Here is a 25,723-nt window from a genome sequence, read left to right as displayed (position 1 = left end):
TCAAATGTTTTAGTTATGGTTTTGGTCATGACATGGTTTAGAGGTTAATAACTTTGCATCGGTTATTTGGAGGGCATTGTGAAAAATCTAAACATTTGCCTTTGGAACCTGGGAATATATTCCGAGGTCCAAAGGAAAATGTTCAGATTTTTCACAATGCCTGACATATTACCGATGCAAAGTTATTAACCTCATTCATAACCGTCACTTTGATCTTTTAACTTTACAAAATAACACAAAATTTTGCTCAAAAGTTTGTAAAAATAAACAATTTTTACATCTTCCCTTTCCCAAAATCGATCAGGCTAAAACAAGACGACCAATAACAAAAGTGCGTATCAGAATCTGTGCAAATATAGTAGCGCGCAATCCAAATACGGCAGCCAGCGCACGCGCAGTTTGTTGGACGCACAATATGGCGCACGCGGAGGTCAATTGTGTGCGACATTGGAACAATTACGCATTTTGTGATCAATTGTGAGATATTAATGACATCGATTTGCGTTCGCGTTTTCGCAAATAATAAAATATGATTGGATCGCACGCATCGCGTTTATTAATGAGGTTATGAATTTCTAGTATTCTGCCTAAGCTCTTGACTGACATGATTATCGATATCTTTGTTTCTACCCTTTGTTAGAAACTTAAAATTTGCAGTAAGGAGATTTGGTTTACATTTCAGTTTATTTGTTATAAATCGTGTGAATATCCAATAATAATTATGCTTAGCACAATAGGCCAATATATACTTATGGTTATCCCAAGCCTTATGTCTCCCCAGCGCACAATAGTGTTATGATTGCAGACCAGTTTGTCTCCACTTTTTAATCCGTTGATTTTTGGTTTCTGAACAAAAGAGAAACCAAAACTTATAATTTGAAATGAGGGAATGAACCATTGTAACTGAACGCAATGATGTGTGATGCTATAAATTGGTCCACATGACAAACAAACAAGGTTACACATGCATTTTTATATTTTGCAAAATATTTCTGTTTCATTTCAAAAAAGCGTTAGGGGGAAACTTATAAGTTATGGATCCTACATAATGTACGTATACATACCTCTGTCTTGGCAGCAAAATGGCCAGTAAAGCTTCCTGCATCCCATATTCTAACCATGTGATCTTTGCTTCCAGTACAGCGTTAAGGGGAAGCTTATAAGTTATGGATCCTACATAATATACGTATACATACCTCTGTCTTGGCAGCAACATGGCCAGTAAAGCTTCCTGCATCCCATATTCTAACCATGTGATCTTTGCTTCCAGTGGCCAGAAATAGATAGTTGCTTGTGGTGCCAAAATCCGCACATGTAACAGGTTGCTTATGAGCCTCTAGACGACACCATTCTACGTCAGGTTTTAGTCGGAGCACCTACAGAAAAATATAAAATTAAGAACAATTAACTAAGCGGTCAACTTCAAACCTGGTGGTGTAGGAGACATAAGATTGTGATGTACGAGGCTGGAGAAACTACAAAAAAATGAAAAAAATGTAGATATTTATATAGCACTTTATGCCATAAACAGCCTCAAAGCGCTTTACATTTATTCCGCCGTCATTAGAATATGTTGGAACCACGTTTGCAGCCTACAAGTGGCGCAGGGTCCATCAGTACAACGACAGTGACTACCCCTAACAGCTTCCCATTGCACCTGGGTGGGGTGAGGCAAGCGAGGCAAAGCGCCTTGCCCAAGGGCACAACACGGTGGTGGGACAGGGAATCGAACCCACGCATGTCGTGACGTCGAGCAAGCTCTCAGATTATTTAAGGCCGTAACCACTGAGCCACCGTGCCCGTTACAAGATTGACAGCCCATTCAAATAGACGTTTAACAGTTACAAATTAAAAACAACATACTTACCGTGGGCACTTTGTCATTCCCCAACGGTTTTAGAATAAAACACAATTTTGCTTTGATATGCACATAACACATTTAGAATAGTTTGTAACAATTTCATGATTATGAGTTAATCCAGTGGCAAAAATGGTGATATCGCAACTGACCCTGCTAATTCAAATGGTAAGCAAGCATTCGAATGCAAGTCGTAAGAAGGGATGGATATACATTCATTCATTCATTCATGTATTTTATTGTCATATTTCACATACAAAACATCAAATCAATGGCATACAAATGCAATATAATACAAGTTACTTCAAGCAAATAAGTGATCAATATAATCAAGAAAATACTCAGCATGAAATAGCAGATCAATACAATCAATACAATGGATATAAAGACAATGCAAGCAAAAACTAATAATATTATATATTTAAAGTTACATAGTGACTTATAAATCATATAAATCAAAACAATTTTGTACAAAATATAATAATTTAAGAAAATTCACAGCATGCATGATGCAGATCTATGTGATCCATGCACTGTACGGTGCAAACAAAAATTATATAATTATCGTTTATACAGTAAACAATATAAACAAGAAAATACGCAGCATGCACGAAGTAGCCGATCTATATGAACCATGCACTGTACAATGCAAACGAAAATTATACAATTAAATAAATTGCGATTATTTTTTATTTATATACATTTAAAAGAATGCCTATGGTGATCAATATTATCAAATTGATAAATAAGGCAAAACTGAGACATGGAACATTTTTTTTTTTTTTGCTATTGCAAAAAGTATACCAAATAAATCAGTACAAAATTATGAAATATGGAGGAGAGGCCATTAAACTCAAATGAGCTTTCAGCTTGGCCCCACCTCTAACTTGGAAAATAATGCTGATAAATGGACGGGGACAAGACAGGACGGACAAGACAAAGGACAAGGGGGAAGTGCATTACTGGAGCAAATGGAGTCTAATACAATGGGAAACAGTCGTATATAGGAGTGCTATAGGTATCAGTCATCTATATCAGGATTAATACATTGAGCACGTGCTGGTGGAATATAGGGCGGTGGGTGGAAAAAGCCCTATGTAGATCAAAACATGGATGTGCCTTTTTGAAATAGGAATTTGAATATACACAATTTTATTTATTCATTTATTTGTTTATTTATATAACTATCCATTTATTTATTTATTTATTTATTTATTTATTTATTTATTTATTTATTTATTTATTTATTTATTTATTTATTTATTTATTTATTTATTTATTTATTTATTTATTTATTTATTTATTTATTTATTCATTTATTTATTTATTTATATATTTATTTATTTATTTATTTTTTTTATTATTTATTTAAATTTGCATTAATTATTTAATTTGTATAATTATAATTCAATTAATTTATTTGTATTTGGAGACCAATTTTGTTTTGTATTTTAGTTTGAAGTTCTTTAGAGTAGTAGCATCTTTTAGATCAGGGGTAAAGGAGTTCCAAAGTTTAGGCCCAGTATATTTCATTGAAAATTTGATAATGTCAGAACTGGGTTTAGCTGGCCTAAATTGGTTTGCTATCCGTGTATTGTAACCATGAATTTCATTAAATTTAAGAAAGAAGTTATTAAATGAATTTGGAAGATTATTTTGCTCATAACGGTACATAAAAAGTGCAATTTGAAGTTTATTTATGTCAAAAATATTTAATGTATTTAATTTATAAAAGGAATTTTTAGTGTGAGAGGAGTAATCTGCATTGGTACAGACACGGATAGCTCTTTTTTGAAGTCTAAATAAATGATCAAGTTTAGTTGATTTATAGAAAGTCCAAGGGCAGTGGTCATGGTTAAGAGTTTGAGGAGAATTTGCCCAAGCAATGTTGCTGTAAGAAATGTAAGGGAGCACAAGGGTGTTGTAGAGTGAAAACAGAATGTTGGGGGCAGAGTGTGACGAAGCCTTTTTAAATGCCAATGCTTTTGGAAATTTGGGTGGTGATTTTGGTGACATGATCATTCCAATTAAGTTTCTTGTCAATGACGACTCCAAGAAATTTGGTGCTGTCAACAGGAAGGATAATTTCATTATCGATCTTAATATTATTTGAATGAAGAACCCGGTTCTTTTTTGGGTTGTAAAATGAATAAAATTTGTTTTGCTGACATTGAGGAGAGTTTATTAGATTTGAACCAGGAAGAAACACGAGCTAGCTCAGTGTTGAAGACATTGATAAGAGAATCCAAGTGAGAGTGAGAGAGAAAAATATTGGTGTCATCAGCAAAGAGTACAAAGGAAAGAGATTTAGATGAGTTAGGGATGTCGTTGACATAAAGAAGAAAGAGTAGAGGACCAAGTATAGAACCTTGAGGGACACCGCAGGATACAGGAAGGAGACCAGAAGAATGAGAATCAAAAGATGTGAATTGTTGTCTACCATGAAGATAACTAGAGAGAAGTTCCAATGGAGTACCATGGATACCATAATGATGCAGCTTAGTTAGAAGAATGTTGTGGTCAATGGTGTCGAACGCCTTGGACAGATCAAGAAAGATGCCAATTGTGTGAAGTTTCTTAGAAAGAGCACCAGAGATTTTGTTATAGATGTCAAGAAGAGCCAAGTCAGTGGAGTGATGTTTCCTGAAGCCGTACTGGTTTTCATGAAGAATGTGATGAGAAGAGAGGAAGTTATCAAGTCTGTTGTAGATGAGGCGTTCGAGAATCTTGGAAAAACAAGGGAGGAGAGAAATCGGGCGATAGTTGGAGAAAGAGTGAGGATCACCCTTTTTAAACACAGGAATGACCTTGGCGATTTTCAACGCAGAAGGGAAGATACCAGTTGACAAGGAAAGGTTAAAGATATGAACAAGTGGCTTGAGAAGGAAAGGACCAATTTGTTTCACTACAGTGGGGCTGATGTCATCGAAACCAGAGCTTTTGCCATTTTTGAAAGTGCCAATGATGTCAAGAATCTCTTTACCTGATGTGGGGTTGAAGAAGATGGATTTTTCAAAAGGAGCCGATAGGAAGTCAGAGAAGTTGCTGGAGGAATGAATTTGACTAGCTAGGTAGGACCAATGTCAGCAAAAAACTGATTAAATTTAGATGCAATGTGATCAGGGTCAGTAATTTTAGTATTACCGTCATTAAAATGAGTAACAGCAGATTTTTTTTAGATTTACCTATATGTCATTAATAGTACGCCAAGTATTCTTAATATTATGTTTATAAGAATCAAATTTATTAGAATAATATTTTTTACAAGATATTCTGATAATGTGCGTTAATTTATTTCTATATGTTACATATTTACTTTTATTGCTCTCACTTGGGTGGTTTATATACTTTTTATAAAGTTTATTTCTTGTTTTTATAGATTTTATTATTCCTGCAGTGATCCATGGCTTTGTTTCTTTACGAATATTAACTTTTTTCTTTATTTTTGGAAGATGTTTATTGTATAAGTTGGAGAATTTATTATTGAATTCAATGTATGATTCATCAGCAGAGGTAATGTTTAATACATCATCCCAATTTGTTTCACTCAATTCAACGCCTAATGCCGAGATATTTGCTAAGTTGATTTTCCTAGTTATATGGTAATTATTTTTAGTTTTAGGATGTTTAGTTTTATTTGTATTTAGGTTTAGGATTTGAAAGACAGGGAAGTGATCAGTGATATCATTAAAAAATATGCCTGGTGTGAGTTTGTTATCAAGAATGTTGGTGAATATATTATCGATTAAGGTGGATGATTTAGTTGTGACTCTAGTTGGTTTATCAATTAATGGGTAGAAAGAACATGAATAGAATTTGTTGAGAAACTCGTTGGTAGCACTGTTGGGATTTGACTTTAAAAGATCAAAATTAAAGTCGCCACATATAAATGATGGTTTATGTTCTTTATTAATTAGATCAATAGTGGCAGATAAATAATCAATGAATGGATATGCAGTGCTATCAGGGGGTCTATATAGATCACTCCAACGATTGTGTTTTTAGGTTTAGTTTCGATTTCAACAAAAAGTGATTCATAATCAGGACTAGGTTTTAGTTTAAGATCATTCCGAGTTTTAAAATTAATATCATTAGAGACGTAGATAGCGACACCTCCTCCTCTGCCCTTTTTATCTTTCTTTCTATCAACATGGGCAATAGTATAGCCATCAATATGCATGAGAGAAGGCGAGGTTTTGTCAGAAAACCAGGTCTCACTAAAAGCTAGAATTGAAAATTTATGGTTTATTGTTTGAAGGTAGTCAGTTATAGAGTCTTTATTTTCTGTTAGGCTGCGCGAGTTAAAGTGGATGATGCTTAGGTCGGATTTTTTATTTTTAATAAGGCCAAAAAAAAAAAAAAGGTTTGTCTCACGAACCCGCGCGCATAAGTATGTGAAAGCGATACAGCGCGTTTGTCTACGCGCTGACCGCCTTTTAAAGTTTTTTTTTTTTTCCCCGATTTTCCGGTTCCCGATAGTTCGACCAACGTAGTAAAAATGAATTCCTCAATGTCAGAAAACCATCGAAAATGTCAGGCAGCGCGTATGCCATTAGTGTTGCAGATAGCCCGTAACCCACACCGTAGCCTCAGTCTCGCTAGTTTCACGCCATCCTTGCAACGGCACGGAGCGTAAAGCCGACGAAGCAAAGTGGATGCAATATAAAAGGACTTAGCCTACGGAGAACTCTGCGATCGAGTGAAGCCATGTTGTTTTCATAAATTTTTGTATTTTTTGTAGCTGTTTTTAACGAATTTTTTACCGTTTATTTCAACATGATTGTTCGTATTCGTATAGTTAAAACAGGGGGGACTGTGCTGAGGAATTGGGCACTGCATCGGTGCGCCGATTCGGTTACAATTGATCGGTCCATAGAGGGGTAAAAAAGGTGAAAACTGAAGAAACCTCTCGATAGAGTACCGAAAGCTCACTCAGCCCTCTAAATATTCACCTCTATGGAAACATCAAATCTCGCTCATACCAACATTTGTATCGTAACTTTGTATTTTGCACTGATTTTTAATAGTGATCAGCTCTAGGAAGGCAAATAAAATACAGTTACAGAATATTAACATTGTAAATTTGTTGCTTCTCTTTCATTGTAAGACCACTTGTAGTTTTCCAATACCTGTCTTGTGATTTTCATTTGTCTCAGGCTAAAAAAAAAAAAAACAAAAAACAAACGCATTAGCATAGCTTCTAAACCAAAAAAAAAAAAAAAAAAGCATAGCACTTAGCTTTTTTGGCAAATGTTCGTGAGACAAACCTTTTTTTTTTTTGGCCTAAGATCATTAAATGAATCACTGCAGTGGTAAATACATTTATCATTAGATTTAGGTATATCATATGCACAATTAGGATCATTTTCTTCTGTTTCGTTTAAATTAAATGGATTTATGTTTAGTGATTGAAGTTTATTTAATGTGATTGGTTGATTTTGATAAAATTGATTTATTTCGTGATTAACTTCTTCATCATCGATGAAGTGATTAAATGGTAGAATTCTACCAATACAGTTTTTACAATACCATATGTTTAATTGTTGATTAGAAGGCTCATCAGTATTGTAAGCAGAGCATTGATTGTGGATTGATTGATAACAGATAGCACAAGTAAGACGAGAGTTCCCCTTTAGACATTTACTACAGTACAGACACGACATAAATAACGAGTAAAACATAAACATCAAAATCTATTGCAAATAAGATTTGCAATAGAAGGTGTATTGTGCGAATCAAAGAGCATTTGATTCCGCACGCAGCAGAGTCCATTATAATATATACATTAATTAGGAAAGGCCGAAAGATAATGCGAAGCAAGTTGCGAGATGCGTTATATGATAACAAACCCAGTCTTCAGAATCGGTCAATGATGAATTCAGTGAGTGTGAGCACTAGACCGTAAACTAAAAAGGATGGGACGTGTTTGACTGGATGGTAGTGATTGAGTGTCATCATACTGTGCAGCTTACGAACATCATTCGCATATCAATACGGAGATCAATGTGAGTATCTGGAAATCATTATGGGTTACCATGGGTAAGAATACCCTTGTTGAAAATAATAGGGTAACAAATCTAATTGAAAGGAAACTTAATATAACAAACCCGAAATCAATATAGGATGAGAGGGCATACTCATAGGGTATGGTGATGAGGCAACATTTCTAGTATACAGAAATGTTTACATATCAATACTGAAATCAATATGAAGGTTGGAAACATCAATATATGAAGGAACATGGGCAGTTATACCAATGGATACAATGATGAGTCAATAATTCTGGTATACAAAGATCAATACAAATCATAGTAGAAGTCAATAATGAGGGTTTGAGACAACAATATAGTGGGAGAGCATGAGTAGACATATCCTTGAAGATAGTGATGAAGCACAAAAGAGGCAGTAATCTAATAATGCCTTATATAATGACAGTAGCCGATCACGTAGTGATCATTATATAGAGCAATGCATGTAAACAATGAGTCCACGTGGGCATGAAAAGAGAACATGCTATAGGACGTATTTGTCTGGTCGATGAATATGCCATTATAAATAACATTACCATAATTAATGCGAGGAATTAAATCAATTTGGAATATACATTAAGTTAAGTTGCCATGATCATAAGCATACATGTGAGATAATATCAGAAGTATTGATTGATACAATATGATTTAGTATACATGGTGATAAACAGCGTGACATTACGCTAGCAAAAAAACTATTATTGAGAATAACATAGGATTGAGAGCATTTATTAGCTGACAATGTATTTTAGATAAGAGAATATCAACACGTCAAGATCTAGCAGTATGATGTTATATTAATGCAAATTGTTTGTTGGCTTCCATGTGTCATTCCATTTGCTCAAAAATATGTTCATGTTTACAGATTTAATTTTAATTTTAAATGTATATTAAACATTCCATGATATACAGCTGGATAACAACATATCGTCGGCAGAGTGCTACACTATCGTAAGTGCAATAGAATGTTATAGCTGCCATTTGCAACATTTCAATAAATGTACTTATTTTTAACCAATAACACTAGAAAAATACCCAACTACATGTAAAGGTGATATCTTGGGGTTAGCTTAGTGGCCATCAGGCAAGTAAAACAGAACATCAACACTTTACAATGAGCATGATGAGGGGATTGTGCTGCAAACAATAGGTGTTTTACAAAAGGCAGCTATTACATTCTACTGCACTTACTGCAAATAGCATTCAAAGAAAAAGTTAAAAGTTCACCTTTATAAAGAGTTTAAATTCTGGTGTGAGAAAGTGAAACTTCTCACATGTTAAAAGAGGCGATAGGCTACATGCCAAGAGGACCATAGTTGGCCACAACAGATGGTATGTCCAAAAGTAATGGCCAAGTAGATCTTGTGTTCCAACTTTAATTGAACAAATTAATCATAGATGGGGTTTTGGCTAAGGAAAGCTCAAAATATTAATAATTAATTCCCCTGCTGTCCAAACGTTTGGTAATCTCTAGGGACATCGCCCACTTTGTTGGTGATCTGAATCAAACCAGTCCTGTGATTGGTCTAAAGTTAAAATCTAAACCTACTTGGAAGCTTGCGATTGGTTAGCAAAGTTAATACCAATCACATTCAAGAAGTTTCCTATTGGATAACATTAATTATCTTAGGTAACGTCTTTACCCCCAATATTGTATGTGGGGAGATATTCCTCCCCTCTTCAGTCTAATCTATATCTGGACACAGAGTGTACCTAACCGTAAAGAAATAAATGAAATATCGAAATGTAAAATCTGACCTTCTTATTTAAATAATGATACTTAGAGAGAATAATGAAACATATCAATAAGTGTACTTTGTGTTAAAAACTGAATATAATAAAGCATAATAAGGGAAGCATGTCACATTCTGGATAATGTTGTGATGTGCCCTGAGTAACAATTTAAAGCTATTTCATGAGAGAATAGAGAAATGGGAAACTCTTTTCAACAACATTTTTGGTAATCCCCTCTCATGCAACCAAGTTGACCAGAAAAACAAATCTATTTTTGGACCTTGGAAATTACCATGTGTCTCAATGTGAACATGATGTGGGAAAATCCCAGTTTCTATAATAAGGTGAAGGTATTGCATCATGTAGGGAAAATCAGAGCTGGGAATTTCAAGTTACCACTTTGGTATATAAGAGAAAGTAGGGACAGTTTCTCTTGTTTCTCTGTTAAATTATGCGGCATGTGCATAGCAGTTTCACCTGTCACACTTTATGGATTGATCAGCCCTCATTAACAGGTGATGTTGGGACTTTCTTTACCTGTTTGTGGCTAGTCTACATCTCTTTAGTCTATGGGACACATTTTCAGCCTATATTTTACAGGTTTTTTTTTTATGTTGAAGCGATTGGAGTGAGCACTTTTATCTACTGCTGATAACATGAAAGTTCATGATGCAGTCATGTCTACAGTAGAATTCATCTCGACCTTTGCAGGACTTAAACCCCATTAAAAGCTATTAAACCAAGATAACACTCATTGAAACAGCTCAACTGATTAAATCGGATCTTCTCTGGTTGTGCACATGTGTCTGTTTTATATGTGCGTATCGCTATGAGGTGCTATAATACAGCTTCAGTTGGGTAACTGATTATAAAGGAAACGCAAGGAAACAATGGTATGTGGACCTTTGTTCACGAAATGAGACAATGGCCTGCTTTTTGTTAACCAGCATTCTTGAAAATGAGCAACATAATGATTGTTGACTTAACACGGTTTGGAAATAATTTCTTCATATTTTTGGTGTTATCTGTCATTTACATATCCTTCCTAAAACACAAAAGTGCGACTATTTGCAAACACTTAAATTAGCTAAAAATTTAGGACATGTTACAAAACTATATTTTCTAGAATTTCATAGAATAGTTTAAATGTATAGTACAGTAGTTGATTTAAAACAACAGTCACAAGACTTACTATTTGCAGAGCTGTGGTAGCTTGCGACCTGCATCTACAGGTCTTCTTTAGCCACTGAAGAGATTATTCCACTTGACTTGCCTCTTGACTACCAGATATTGATTGGTTTTGGTCAAGTGACAAAATCTTGTTGTAAACAACTGGAAGATCATGGCGCCCCCGGTCTCTGTTGAGGTCGCTGCCAGTTCTCCTTATTTGGATCGCTTCTCTGACCCCTCTCCTGAACCAGTCTTCTTCACGGTCGAGAATGCGTACGCCATCCCAGTCGATGCTATGGTGATCCTTAGTGATGTGCTCACCAACTGGGGAAGTGGGACGTTCATGTTCGCTAATACGTGTTCTTAATGGTCTGGCACTTTCCCCTACATATGATGAAGAACAGTCTAAACATTTGAGGCCATATACGGCCCCCGATTTGTCCAGCTTGTCGGTCTTGTCTTTGGGAGCTACAAGAAGGGAACGTATAGTGTTCTGGGGCTTAACATGGGTTACAATGCCATGGGATCTTAATACACGCCTCAGACTTTCCGAAACACCGGCCAGATATGGGATGGTAACCCAACCTTTGACTTGTTGTTCAGAGTCACTATTGCGAACGTGCCGTTTGGCATTGGTTTTGTTGGTAGCTGTGTCCAATGTCCATTTATCGTACCCACATACCGCTAAAGATTTGTGAATGCTGTTGAGTTCATGGTCAAGGTCCTCCTCCTTGGTGACAATAGAGGAAGCTCTATCAACGAGGGTACGTACCACACCCAGTTTGTGCTGCAAAGGGTGGTGGGAGGCAAAGTTCAGGTATTGATTGGTGTGGGTAGGCTTGCGATAAATCTGAAAAGACAATGAGCCGTTCTCTTCGCGTTTGACCATGACGTCAAGCATGGGAAGTTGTCCATTGGATTCGCGTTCCATGGTGAACTTAATGGATGGATGGCAGGTGTTTAAGTGATCAGTGAAGCTCTCAATAGCACTCTTCTTGATGATGACCATAGTGTCATCAACATAACGACCCCAGAACCGTGGGGGGTTGGGATAAGAAGACAAGGCCTTGATTTCAAAGTCCTCCATGAAGATATTGGCAGTTAGAGGGGATACGGGGGAACCCATCGCCGCACCTTCAAGCTGGTTGTAGAATTCACCACCGTACTGAAAGTATGTGGTGGTCAGCTGAAACCGGAGCAGTTCAATGATTTGATCAACCGACAAACATGTACGGTTACCCAGAGTAGGATCGTTCTTAAGGCGTGACTCAATGATATCAATAGTTTCACTTACGGGTGTACATGTGAACAGAGCCGTGACATCATAACTGACCAATTCTTCATCCTCACTAATAGTAAAGTCTTCAAGTTTGGTCACTAGGTCCTTACTGTTCTTGATATGATGTTGTGATTGACCCACTAGAGGAGATATTATGTCCGCGATAAATTTAGCAGATGCGTACGTAATGGAGCCACTACAAGCAACAATCGGACGAAGAGGGTGGTTGGGCTTATGAATTTTCGGAAGACCATAGAACTTAGGCACCTCCTCACTGGTGGGATAGAGTTTTCTGTATTGAACCTCAGTGATCGCACCACTTTGCTTGATGGATTGCAGAGTCTTAACCAACTTGGTCTTGTATTTCTTAGTTGGATTGGATTTGAGCTTGACATAGGTCTTATTGTCACTCAGCAACAACTTTGCTTTGTTGTTATAGTCTGTAGAGTTCATTACCACTACCGCACAGCCTTTATCAGCCGGAACAACCATGATGTCTTTATTACGCTGAAGTGAGCGAATGGCTTCTCTTTCTTTGCGGGTGATATTACTTTTAGGGAGTTTAGCTTTATGAACTAAGTCACTGGTTTTATGGCGTATTTCAGCAGCTTCAGAAGAGCCTAAACCAACAAGTCTAACTGCCGACTCAACAGCAGTGACAATATCATCCACAGGGATGTTGGTGGGTGTGACAGCAAAGTTTAAGCCTTTCTTCAGCAGGGATTGTTCATGCTCGTTAAGATCACAGTCCGACACATTAATAACCCATCTGCTAGTAGCTTCCTCAATGTCATCAGGTGAAATGTTGATGCCATTAGCCGCTGGTTTAGTTTGCTTAGTTTGCTTCTCCTTGAGGCTAGCAAATTTCCTTTGCTGGCGAGGTTTACAGATGTTGGTTTCTGCAGTAGCCGCTTTACGAGTAAACTCAACTATTTCATCATATCTATCACTGGGTAAGTGTGTAAACAGAAAATCCTCAACATCCAACTTGTGATCTTGAAATTGGGAAATCCTGAAGTTGATTTGTCTGACACGTTCAGTTAGAAGAGACTTTTCAGCTTGGCGTAGTTTAAATGTAGCTTGTACCGTTTTTTGTGGCATCCTTCAGAACGGAGCGGTCCGTTACCAATATAGCTCAATATTTTCGGTCAAATCTCCATTCAATTAACACGGGGAGTTGGCTAGCTATGAGCTAGCTATGCTTTGCCCTCACCCATATTCTACGAAAGTGCGACTATTTCTGAACATCTAACCTAGCTGTAATTTTAGGTCATGTTAGAGAAATATATTTGCTAGAAGTTTGGAGAATAGTTTAAATATTGGCCGCTTATTTTTCACACAGTGATGTTAACTAGGCAAATGCAATATACTTCTAACATACACTATTTGTAAAGGTCGCGCGTCAATGGTGAGAGCACTGTGTATTGTGTATAGGAAAACAGACAGTAACTGCAGTATGTTAGCAATATCTACTATGAACAGCAAGCATTTGTGTGTTATCTACTGCTGATAGCAGATATTTGTGTGATATCTTTCCCTTATACATATGATTTGAGTGCTATCAACTGCTCATAACATGCATTTGAATCCTACAATTTGAGCACTATCTACTATTACCAGCATGCATTTCATTTGAGTGCTATCTACTGCTGATAGTAGACATTTGTGTGATATCTTCTCCTGGTAGTATACATATTACATATGTGACGTGTCATGTCAAAAGGAGACACTTTTGGGCAGGATCGTAAATAGAGAAATAGCCAGAAATCTGCCTGGGGGTGATTTTTTCACAATTTGGGTTCGTTGCGAATGTGTGATGTTATTAATGTTAAAAATATCATATGATAGTTTCAGACCGGAATATAACTGCCATCTTGTATTTTTTGAGTCATTTTTCAAGGTAATTCCTACTCTCAACATTGTCAATAATATTTTCAAAGGCTGATATCTCAATTTACAATTTTATAATACCATAACTTACGAACTCAATATTATCGCTTAGGAATGTCCAATTTCATTGGGGAAAAGGGTGTTGTGGAGCAAAATATCTCTATATTTAAGATATGTAAAAACCTCAAAATTGATAACCTGCCCAAAAGTGTCTCCATTTGGCATGACATGTCACATATATGATTTGAGTGCTGTCTAATGCTGGTGATTATAATATTCATTTTGATGCTATATTCTCTTACGGGAACGGGAATGAGCGTTTTGAGCGTTTCGAGAGTATTTTTTGTGGGACATGAGAGCACATCAGACATATCAAATTGCATTCTGAATACGAAGAATGTCCTTCTGATATCAAATAATTTTCATTTTTTGAAATTCACGATATAATACATATTTTATGACAAATTATTAAAATTTGATATTTTTCACACTTTTGATATATAACAGTCCTCGAAGTAAATCTAATGATATATTCTTAAAGTGTATGTAGCTGGGAGGAAAAGCTGACGATCAATTGAAAATTTTGACCTTTCATATTGAAGATATGGATTTTTTTCCCCCAAAAGACCTAATTTTTGTTGGTGTTTTGGGAAAAAATCCATATTCAATACGAAAGGTCAAAATTGTCAATTGATCGTCGGCTTTTCATCCCACCTACATACACTTAAAGTATAAATCATCAGATTTATAAAGTTTACTGTTAAATATCAAAGAGTACTGTTAAATATCAAAAATATCAAGTTTTAATCATTTGCCATAAAATGTGTATTACATTGCAAATTTCCAAAAATCAAAATTATTTGATATCAGAAGGACATTCTTCGTATTCAGAATGCAATTCGATATGTCTAATGTGCTCTAATGTCCCACAATAAATATTGTCCAAACGTTCATACCCCATCCATTAACAACATAAAATTTGGGCACTATAAGCAGCATACACTTGAGTGTCATGTTGATAGGTCTAATATGCATTAATGTACTATCTAATGATAATAGAGTGTCATTTACTCCTAGTATAAATGGGGCTGCTATCTACTGCTGACAGAAAGTTTGCTATTAATCAAATCACACATTTGACCAAATAATATAATTGCAGATACAAAAATTTGTACCCGAAGAGACCAAAATTTGATTTATTATAACATCGTAAAGTTAATATCAATCATAAAGGGTCCAACAGTTACACTTATTACATGTACAATACCAAGCAGTACACAATTTTAGTATTACATGGTTGTTTGATGGCATGCAGAGCTGTATTCATTTTTGAACTGTATTCAAAGTTGAACACTGATGGCGCTATTTATCTTAAATCGTGTTTGCATCTTTGCAAGGGGTAGACACTTGTATAATGGCATTTAAAAATAAAAATGAGTAACATATATCAAGGAAATACACTACTTTTTATCATAAAATGAAAGTAAAAACCTATGTTATTGGGCTAAATTAAATTTAAAATATATGTAAATAGCGCCCTCAATTTTCACACAAATATACATTTTACAGAAAAAATTACCACAAAAGGGCAGAAAAAGATGAAAAGGTAGAGAAAAGCAAATCTAATTTAAAAATAGTTAAAATATATAAATATATTAGTGTGATAACTGTTGGTATTGTAAAATAATGTAATGTTTTGTTAGAAACATTAATAAATGTGATCTGATCAAGCAAAATCAGTCGGAAGTCGGATATATTGATTTTCAGATATAGCTTAACAAAGACAATAATTTCTTTTATTGCATAAAGTTTTGGAAATTGTTCATACCTTTAGAACCAAATGTTCAATTTCAATTTCTGCCAAATGTAGCTTTGCAAATGTTTTATACAATCATGTAAAAACTGAATTGAATATGCCCGACAAATTGATTTTGCATGACCACATTACTAATGATTACATCAAACTAGAGCGATAACCGCACCATAGCTGAACCATGTGGCTTCAGCAGTATATTGTGGTAGGCCTATACCACTGTCACCCGGAGTCTGTAATGGACATAATCTCGAAATGCAGGTATGACCACCCGAGTGGTGTTAATGAAAGAAGAAAAGTAAAGAATATAAAATAAACTAGAGCAACTGTGCCCTTTGCAAGGGCACGAGGTAAGTTAGGCGGATGACTGTGACGATCTGATCAAGCAGCAATACTGTGCAGGATAGTAGGCCCTATTAATTTTAATAAGACTGTTTCATTAATTGCCGTCTTGATCGTGAGAAGCTGGCATTTTGAAAACTTGACTTTTGACCTCTGTATGACCCCCATAATGACCTTAAATGAATTTTGAAATATTTAAAACATGTTAAGAATGTCATAAGGATCATTGCATTTAAATTTCAGGTCAATTGAAGCATTTTGAAAACTTGACCTTTGACCCCTTTATTGCCCCTTAATGACCTTAAATGAATTTTAAAATATTTTCAACATGTTTAGAATGTCATAAGGATCATTGCATTTAAATTTCAGCTCAATCGGAGCATTTTGGAAAACTTGACCTTTGACCCCTTTATGACCCCTTAATGACCTTATATGAATCTTAAAATATTTTTTAAATGTTTAGAATGTCATAAGGATCATTGCATTTAAATTTCAGGTCAATTGAAGCATTTTTGTAAACTTGACCTTTGCCCCCTTTATTGCCCCTTAATGACCTTAAATGAATTTTAAAATATTTTCAACATGTTTAGAATGTCATAAGGATCATTGCATTTAAATTTCAGCTCAATCGGAGCATTTTGGAAAACTTGACCTTTGACCCCTTTATTGACCCCTTCATGACCTTAAATGAATCTTAAAATATTTGTTAAATGGTTAGAATGTCATAAGGATCATTGCATTTAAATTTCAGCTCAATTGGAGCATTTTGAGAACCTTGACCTTTGACCCCTTTATGACCCCTTAATGACCTTAAATAAATTTTTAAATGTTTAAAACATGTTTAGAATGTCACAAGGATCATTGCATTTAAATTTAAGCTCAATCGGAGCATTTTCGGTTTAAATGACCTTATTTGACCCTGTGACCCCTGGATGACCTCCAGCATTTGGAAATATTTTTATTATATTCTTTATGTTTTACTCTTTCATATGACACCACTCATGGGGTCATACCTTCGTAACATTTAGAGATATGTCCATTTCAGACCAAATGGTTAGTCAGTAAGCTAGTAACTTAGTAAGTAAGCTAGTAACTTAGTAAGTAAGCTAGTAAGTAAGCTAGTAAGTAAGCTAGTAACATTCACTCTTATAGGCTGATACCATTTCATGGTTCAGCAAAAACTGTGATCAAGCATTGTACAATTATAGTTGTACATTGATATGTAAACTAATAAGAATTCTTTTGACAATTGTTTGTGTTATTGAATTACGAAAATTATACTTACAAGCGAGTCAAAATATCATAATACAAATTTATCAACAATCAAATTTCGAGTTGTTGCCAAATACATAGGTGTTCATTAACCATTAACAGGGTAGGTAAATTAAATTACTATATTCAATAATGTTGAAAATATTATATTTTAAGCTTTTATATTAAAAGCTTCCACTTCCTGACACAAACATGTGATAGGCATTGCCTTTAATTTAAGCTAATTTAATTATTATACTGTATAGTGGGATATTTTAGTATTGTTTGATCAGCTCGTAAAGTAGAGCCATGTTAAAATGATATTGTTGACGTTCCTGGTCTATATTGTATCACATAGAAAATATAGGACAAGATTTAATTTCCTGTTTTTGCTGTTAATTTCAAAATGACAAATTTTGACCCATATATAAGTGTTTGAAACTACAAAAATGTTTAAAAACAAAACTATAAAAATCACGAAAAATGAATACTATAGTTTGATCAGCTCATAATTGGCGGGCCTTATAACATTGGGGATTAATATCTATAAATTTTATTTTGAGAATTGTCTTGTGACGTCTCCAGAAGCATCACACATTATTCATCCAAGTCCTATACATTGTATATTTTCTTCGTGATACACAATATAGACCAGACATGCCAACAATATAATTCTTAACATGGCTGTACTGCATGGTTATAATTGTTTTAATTCTCTGGTGCAAAATAGTTCTCCAGTTACTTGCCTTTGATGATTTAATTAGGGATTCAATCATGTTCATCACCAATGATGCGTATGCATCATCTGCATGGTTTACTTTTTTTCTTTTCCAAAGGAAGATTCCTACAACTGGGCTTCAGACTCTGCTATTTTTGTAGTAGAATTTCTTTCACTGACAGACTGAGATTCTCCTTTCTTCAGTTTCAGCGCTTCAAGAAATGCATCTCGGTACGACTTGCTGAAAATCACATACAAGTACGGATTAATCAGTGAGTTTAAAGCTACAAGAATTCTAGAAAATATGAAATCAAGAAAACTTCGTCCTGACAAAAATGTTTTGATCCCAAGTTTATTCAAATGCTCTGCAATTGCTGAAAATCGTCTAGGGTCTGACAAATAAAGAAGGCGAAACCTAGTATGATCAGAAGTCGAGCGACTTGATTACGAATTTCCACAACATCACTTTTTTGTTGCTCACCTAAAGAAGTGGCTACAAATCGGTTGCTTAAAGTTCGAATAATAGCAGCATACATGACAAAGTTCATGATAAGAAGAATGAAATAAATAGTTGCAATAACGAAAATACTGTAAATTCTAAGAGAAACAGAGTTGCCAATTACATCACAATTCCACCGTCTATCTGGGTAGCCTTTATATTGTGTGTCATTCGGCCAAGCAATACACTCAAAAAGAATTTCACCTTCTGATGGCAACATGGCTGTCACTAGCAAAAGGGCAGCAATCCAACTGGCTATGATAACTTTTCTTGTACGAGATTCACCGGACAATGTCCAATGGTACAGGGGTAGGCAAATTGCGCAAAAACGTTCTAAAGAAACAAGTGTTATCAATATAACAGACACAAAGTATGGCAAAAGGCCAAAGAAATTGATTAGTATACAACTGTAAATAGTAGTAACTGGCGCCCCTCCTTGTAAAGTGTCTGTTAATAATGTGTAGGCAAATAGAAATCCCATATATGTGATAAATATCATATACTGCAATTGAAACATTACAGAGGTACGCATTGGTAATGGTTTTCATGCGTTGAACGCGATATACAGTCCATAAGAAGGTTCCGTTACCTAACAGTCCTATCATTAATGCTATTACTATGAAAATGAAATACACTGTTTTAACAGTAGGCGAATACACAAGTAGTGCAGCAGTTGCATCATCTGTAATATTAACAGTGTTTTCTGGAGTACATTCGAGATGTTCCATACTTGGTGTGTGTATAATGTTCTTGCTCCAATAATATTTACAACTCCAAATAAACTTATTGGAATTGAATTCACACAATCCAGTACAGTAATTGTTACACAGCTTCACTTTGTGTTGTAAACTGAAGTAGAGACACATGAACTGAAACACAGGATATCAGTCTAGCAGTAGAATCATGAATCTACACTTTGCCATGTTGGCCACTGTGAATAGACTGCCGAGTACTGCGTATGTGTACTTGTAGTAAAAGCACCTGTAGTGGTACTGCGTATGAGCAGCAGGTACATTACAATCCTTCACTATTAATTGTGTTGTCTACTTTACAATATGTAGCACTGCAAGTGACGGCATGCAGTAATGACTAGTAAAATGGAAGGTGTAAGTGATGAAATTATTGTGCTTTGTGAATTTCGATCTAGATGTGAAATTACTTTGCTCCATTACCAAAACAGCTTATTAAGTTTTGTGTAACAAACAATCAATACATGTGACGTACTTGGGGAAAGTAATGTGGTTGTCCTTTTTCGGCATTTTGAGTGATAGTAACCCTTCGCTGATTGTGAATCTTCAAATTGGTTAATTAATGAAGCACCTGGGTCAGGTAAATTGAATTAGAGTTGTTTGTTAGTGTCCAACACAGTTATCAGCCAACTTTCTTTCTTTCTAGATTTCACCATTAATTTCATTTATTTATCTGCTTCCAGTAAATTTCTGAGACAATTTAGCCCTGTAACTTATTAGCCATGGGTGAAAGATATCTTTTTTTTATACACTGTGTCAAATGCTAAATACAGTCCTACTAAAAAGATTGTTTTCTACTGAAAGCATTAATTTTTAATGATATCTACTACTGAAAGCATTCATTTTGAGTGATATCAACTTTGAGTGTTATCAACTGCTGACAGCATTCATTCTGAGTGCTATCTACTACTGACAGCATTTATTTTGAGTGCTATCTATTGCTGAAAGAATTCATTTTGAGTGCTATCTACTACTAAGAGTATTTATTTTGAGTGATATCTACTATTGAAGGCATTCAATTTTGAGTGTTATCTAAAACTGAATGCAATCAATTTTGGGTGTTATCTACTACTGAAAGTATTCAATTTTGGGTGCTATCTATTGCTGAAAGAATTCATTTTTAAGTGTTATCTAAAACTGAATGCAATCAATTTTGGGTGCTATCTACTACTGAAAGTATTCAATTTTGGGTGCTATCTACTATTGAAAGCATTCATTACCCCCAGACAGAAATAATTCAACCACAACACCAATTGCGCATCTGTCAGGCATTCAGACAGACATTCATATATTTATTTGCATCAAACATCATATGTTACAATGAATTAGCATGCACATTAAGAAAACAGCTTCCAAAAATTCATCATATGACTTGTCTGCATGAATGTTGACAGAATAATGTTGACAGAATAATGGTGGTACATCTTCTCTGTACATACACACACACAAGAATCAAGCCTTGTTAAAGGTGATCACTGATTGGCCCAATGATCACTGATGGTGCCCATGATAAACAAATAGACAATACACATGTATCACCTCATATTGATCTTATATCACCTCATATTGATCTTATAACAATAAACTCACAGGACCAAACCATTATTTCTGCAGGGGTCAAAACTGGTTTTTAACCTAGTGTTTAAGAGCTTTTAAGTGTTATCTACTACTGAATGCAATCAATTTTGAGTGCTATCTACTACTGAATGCAATCAATTTTGGGTGCTATCTACTACTTAAAGTATTCAATTTTGAGTGTTATCTACTGCTGAAAGCATTCAATTTTGAGAGCTATCTACTACTGAAATCATTTAGGCCTAAGTACAGAGATCAGAGAGAATATTGTTCTGATGCCTACCCAAGACTAGAAGATATGCAGCTCAAGGAATACTTCCTGAGACACCTTCAAAGCGGCATTATAATGGAGTGCTGTATAAGGGTGAAATAAGGCTCCGAAGGTGACTACGCTGGTGCTCTACCAATGAATTACTTCTCTACTGATAAAAGCATTAAATGTGTGTTATCAACTCCTTAAGGAATTATTTGGAGTTTGAACAACTGTTACTGATACAGGTGGCTGTACAAGCATGTAATTATTGTAAAACCAATCAATCTATTGTAATATTTTGTGGAGGATGTGTAATGTGGAGGGTGTCTTTTTTTTGTTTTGAGTGCTATCTACTACTGAAAGCATTCATTTTGAGTGATATCTCCTACCGAAGTCATTAAATTTTGAGTGCTATCTACTGCTGAAAGCATTAAATTTTGAGTGCTATCTACTACTGAAAGCATTCAATTTTGAGTGCTATCTGCTACTGAAAGCATTCAATTTTGAGTGCTATCTACTACTGAAAGCATTCAATTTTGAGTGCTATCTACTACTGAAAGCATTCAATTTTGAGTGCTATCTACTGCTGAAAGCATTCAATTTTGAGTGCTATCTACTACTGAAAGCATTCAATTTTGAGTGCTATCTACTGCTGAAAGCATTCAATTTTGAGTGCTATCTACTGCTGAAAGCATTCAATTTTGAGTGCTATCTACTGCTGAAAGCATTCAATTTTGAGTGCTGTCTACTGCTGAAGTCATTCAATTTTGAGTGCTATCTAGTACTGAAATCATTTAATTTTAAGTGCTATATATACTGATAAAAGCATTAAATGAGTGTTATCAACTCCTTAACCCTAACCGTACCGTATACTACAAAATACTACTTGATATATGCGCTGTTCGTGCATGCATCCCACGTGGTGTGATGGCGCAATCGCCCTAAGTGATATATAGGCACGGTTTCGCTGGCCAGCGAAGCCCAAGACCCGTGGCAAGGTGTCGCCGACCGTGTGCTTGGCATGCGAGGGGTCTCCGGTTCGAATCCCACCCAGAGCAAACAACTTCTTTCCTTCTTTTCTCTCTTTATTCCTTCCTTCTTTCGCCGAAAAGCCCCTAGGCAGTTAGGGTTAGAGAATTATTTGGACTTGGAGTTTGACAACTGTTACAGATGGCTGTACAATCATGTAATTATTGTAAAACCTATCAATCTATTGTAATATTTTTGTAGAGGGTGTCTTGTTTCCCTTTCTTTGATAAAAAAGACCACTTCTAGATGTAGATGGAATTCCATGGTATGTTTTAGAGCCTGATAACCAACTGATGCTGATAACAAACATTTACCATCTAACGATATCACATTTAATATAACTGACAAAGAAAAAAATCTAATAAGACTGCAGTGTTTCACAATGGATGAATCCATCCACAATTACAGTACTTACTTTGTATTACTAATTTAATAAGTTGACAATGGTTTATGTGATTTAATAAGAATTATATTCTACATACAGAAAGAGAGAGTCAGGAATTTCTGTATAAATATCAGTTAACATTTGAGCTATTGTTCCATACATTGTAAGCACACATTGTTGGAATGTTATAAACATATAACAAAATAGAAAGTCTTTACTTGATTGGGTGGTCACAACTCTGAACACATTTCAATAAGCAATAAACTGATAAGAAAGGAGGAGACCTTTGTTAGGTGTAGTATCAGACCAAATTTGCGTAATTTAAACAAATCCAAATGATCGAGAAAGTAATAATGTAGTTTGGTGCGATTTGAGAAGTTATTCAAACAGATTATGTGATGCTGAATTGCATTGCCTGGCATATGTTCCACTCAAAATGAAGTCAGTGGCGGCATGGTGGCGGCATGGTGGCGGCATAGTGGCGGCATGGTGGCGGCATGGTGGCGGTCCGTCTGTGTAATCAATCTGTAACTGACGATTGATAATGATGATAATTTCTGGAGAGTCAATACCAATTAAAATGTGTCCTTTTTTACACAGTAAACTGTTGCAACATTTTGAATTGCACCAATTGACATTAACTTATTAAATTTCTTGGCAATTCAGATTTCTTTCCTAGTATCATTTTGCAGCTTACAAAATTATCTACACATTCATCTAGAGTTTATTTCTTTTTTAAATTAATTGTGCTCAATGTTATGATCACCCAATCAAGTAGTGACTTTCTTTCTTTTTTTTAAATGTGTTTAGTAATCAATTCATCTTTTTTATGAGTGTTATATAACCTGTCATAGCATGTCATTTATTCATCTTGGTAATCTTATATACTTAAGAGGATACCTTGTGTTTGCTACTTGCCATCAGTCAAAGTTGATAATCACTGATTATAGAGGGTGCCCTAAGTACTTTTTAAAGTGTGTAAAGTTATTTTCATTGTAGATATCGGGATCAGAATCAGATTGGCCAGCAAAATGATCGCTGATTGACAGATTCAGATCTAGAGTGGATTAGCTCATCACTATATAATAATTACTATGAAACTTAAAATTGGGTGTCAGACTGTACTACTCAGGTTGAATTTCTCTCTCTAGCTAACTTAATTGTCCTTTTCTTCAAATTCAGTGCTTCATAAGATGCATCACGATATGACTTGCTAAAAACCACATACAAGTAAGGATTAATCAGTTTAAAGAGTTTAAAACTGCAAGAACAATTAAAAATGAACCTGTCACAATATTTAATATTATGGATATCAATTGATGCACATACTCGCTGGGGAAAGTGATTGTTCCTGCCCTGCATTAGCTGTGGATGCGTGCCAGGAATAATAATCTTTCTCTCTTGGCTTCACCTCCCAATGTGGTTTATAGGACCAGTATATTGAATTAGTAAGTATAGAGTGTGCCAGAATACAACTCAAGATTTCATTATCAGATAAATACATGATAGACACTCTACATGCATTTATGTATCTGACGAAATGTCATGACATATAGTAAATTGTGTTTTCCTTTTAAAGCTGTATAATATATTTTCTGCATTCATTTTACTCAATTCTTAAATATACAGTAAGCCAAAGAATTAAGGTACCAGTTGTGTTCACCACTGTATATCCTAAATAAAGATAGATATGTCAAAATTAAAACAAGCAGCCAATACCTGTATTCTTTGATTTAAGACCTTATTTGTTGAAATTGATTGAGAATGAAAGAAATGGTGATCTAAAACCTAATGAAGAAACAAAATCAAAAGTTGCACTTTTGTGTTCTAATCAATGAAAGCACAACACTAGTTTTAACGTGCTAATCAATGGAAGTGTGGCGCTAGTTCTCTTGTGTACAAATCAATAGGGCATGCAATGCAGCAAACTGCAACTTTTAAAATGGTATCTTCCTTGGGTTTTGGGATCGCCATGTCTTTATTTCTTGAACAATTTCAACAAATGAGCCCGGCAAATGAGGTCTTTGATTCAAGCTAAAAGATGCAGCTATTGGCCGCTGGTTCCAATTATGACATAGCTGTCTTTTTAGGATATACAGGAGGTGAACATAATTGGTACCTTAATTTTTTGGCTTACTGTATTTGACAATGTAATTGTGGTCTTTAATAGTGCCCATCACATTGTTTTAAAAGTGTTGAGGAAATTCTTAATGGATTATATAGGTTAAGTACGTTTTTGTACATTTTGTTAAGATAGATAGATAGATTTATTATTATCTTTTCACTCATTACATGATACAAGAATAATACATAAGAATAATACATAGTTAAGTGAGATAGAGATAGAGAGGGAATACTTTAATTGATCAATTACTTTAGGTACATTGTAATCCTATACTGCAGCAGCAAATAGGAGCAAGATAATTTTTGAAACCAAGCCATTGCTAACTACTGATAACAACAACGGGCTATTCAGATCACATGCACAAAGTGTGTTCGCAGCATATACACGAATAACCGCTCATGTAAATTCACATAAACGCTTGACTAGTGACAGACATTGTGCACAAAGTGCAACTAGCATAATTATTGCACTCAAGAGCCCGAGAATATTATTATAAATTGGGTCAACATCAACAAATAGCAGCTGTCTTTGGAACACTTTGATTTGAAAATGCCTTAAGGGTGGTCTTAACCCTGGAATTATGGAAACTTTCGGGCTTCATAACTGCTAAATTATTAGTCTAAAGAATATAAAAGTATACATTTTTAGACTGGAAATGACTTGCTAAATTCATCTATGAGGTCCAATTTGGGCCAAAATGCTCACTTTCGGAGAAAATCCTAAAAAACAGGTTTTTTGGCCCAAATTTTTTCGTGCAACGTAACTAAGATATTGTTTGGCCAAAAAATTTTTTTTATTAATTTTTAAAAACTAGATAAAAATATCTGGGGACCGTTTTTTTATTTTTTTTTTTTTTTTCCAACTTTGAGAAATTTTCACCAAAAATGGTCAAAAATGCAAAATTGTCAAAAAAATCATAAAAAAGCCTGATTTTCGCCCAAATTTCAAATATTTTTGGTGAAGTTGGTCAAAATTCAAAAAAATGAAAAAACGGTCCCTAGATATTTTTATCTAGTTTTTAAAA

At 35.0% G+C, this 25,723-nt stretch overlaps 1 protein-coding gene across 1 annotated transcript; it reads right to left on the bottom strand.

The window, feature by feature from the left end:
- Positions 1–1,157: 1,157 nt before the first annotated feature.
- LOC140145680 (uncharacterized) lies at positions 1,158–19,842 on the bottom strand. The gene is made up of 4 exons (XM_072167367.1): positions 19,808–19,842; positions 18,215–18,325; positions 10,895–13,019; positions 1,158–1,376 (listed from the first exon to the last, which is right to left on the bottom strand). Exons 1-4 carry the CDS (start codon positions 19,840–19,842, stop codon positions 1,158–1,160), a joined length of 2,490 nt encoding a protein of 829 aa, XP_072023468.1.
- Between the last annotated feature and the right edge of the window lie 5,881 nt (positions 19,843–25,723).

The sequence above is a fragment of the Amphiura filiformis genome, unplaced genomic scaffold (assembly GCF_039555335.1).
Source record: "Amphiura filiformis unplaced genomic scaffold, Afil_fr2py scaffold_594, whole genome shotgun sequence".
Classification (NCBI taxonomy): Eukaryota; Metazoa; Echinodermata; class Ophiuroidea; order Amphilepidida; family Amphiuridae; genus Amphiura; species Amphiura filiformis.
This window is presented reverse-complemented; position numbering and strand designations above follow the sequence as displayed.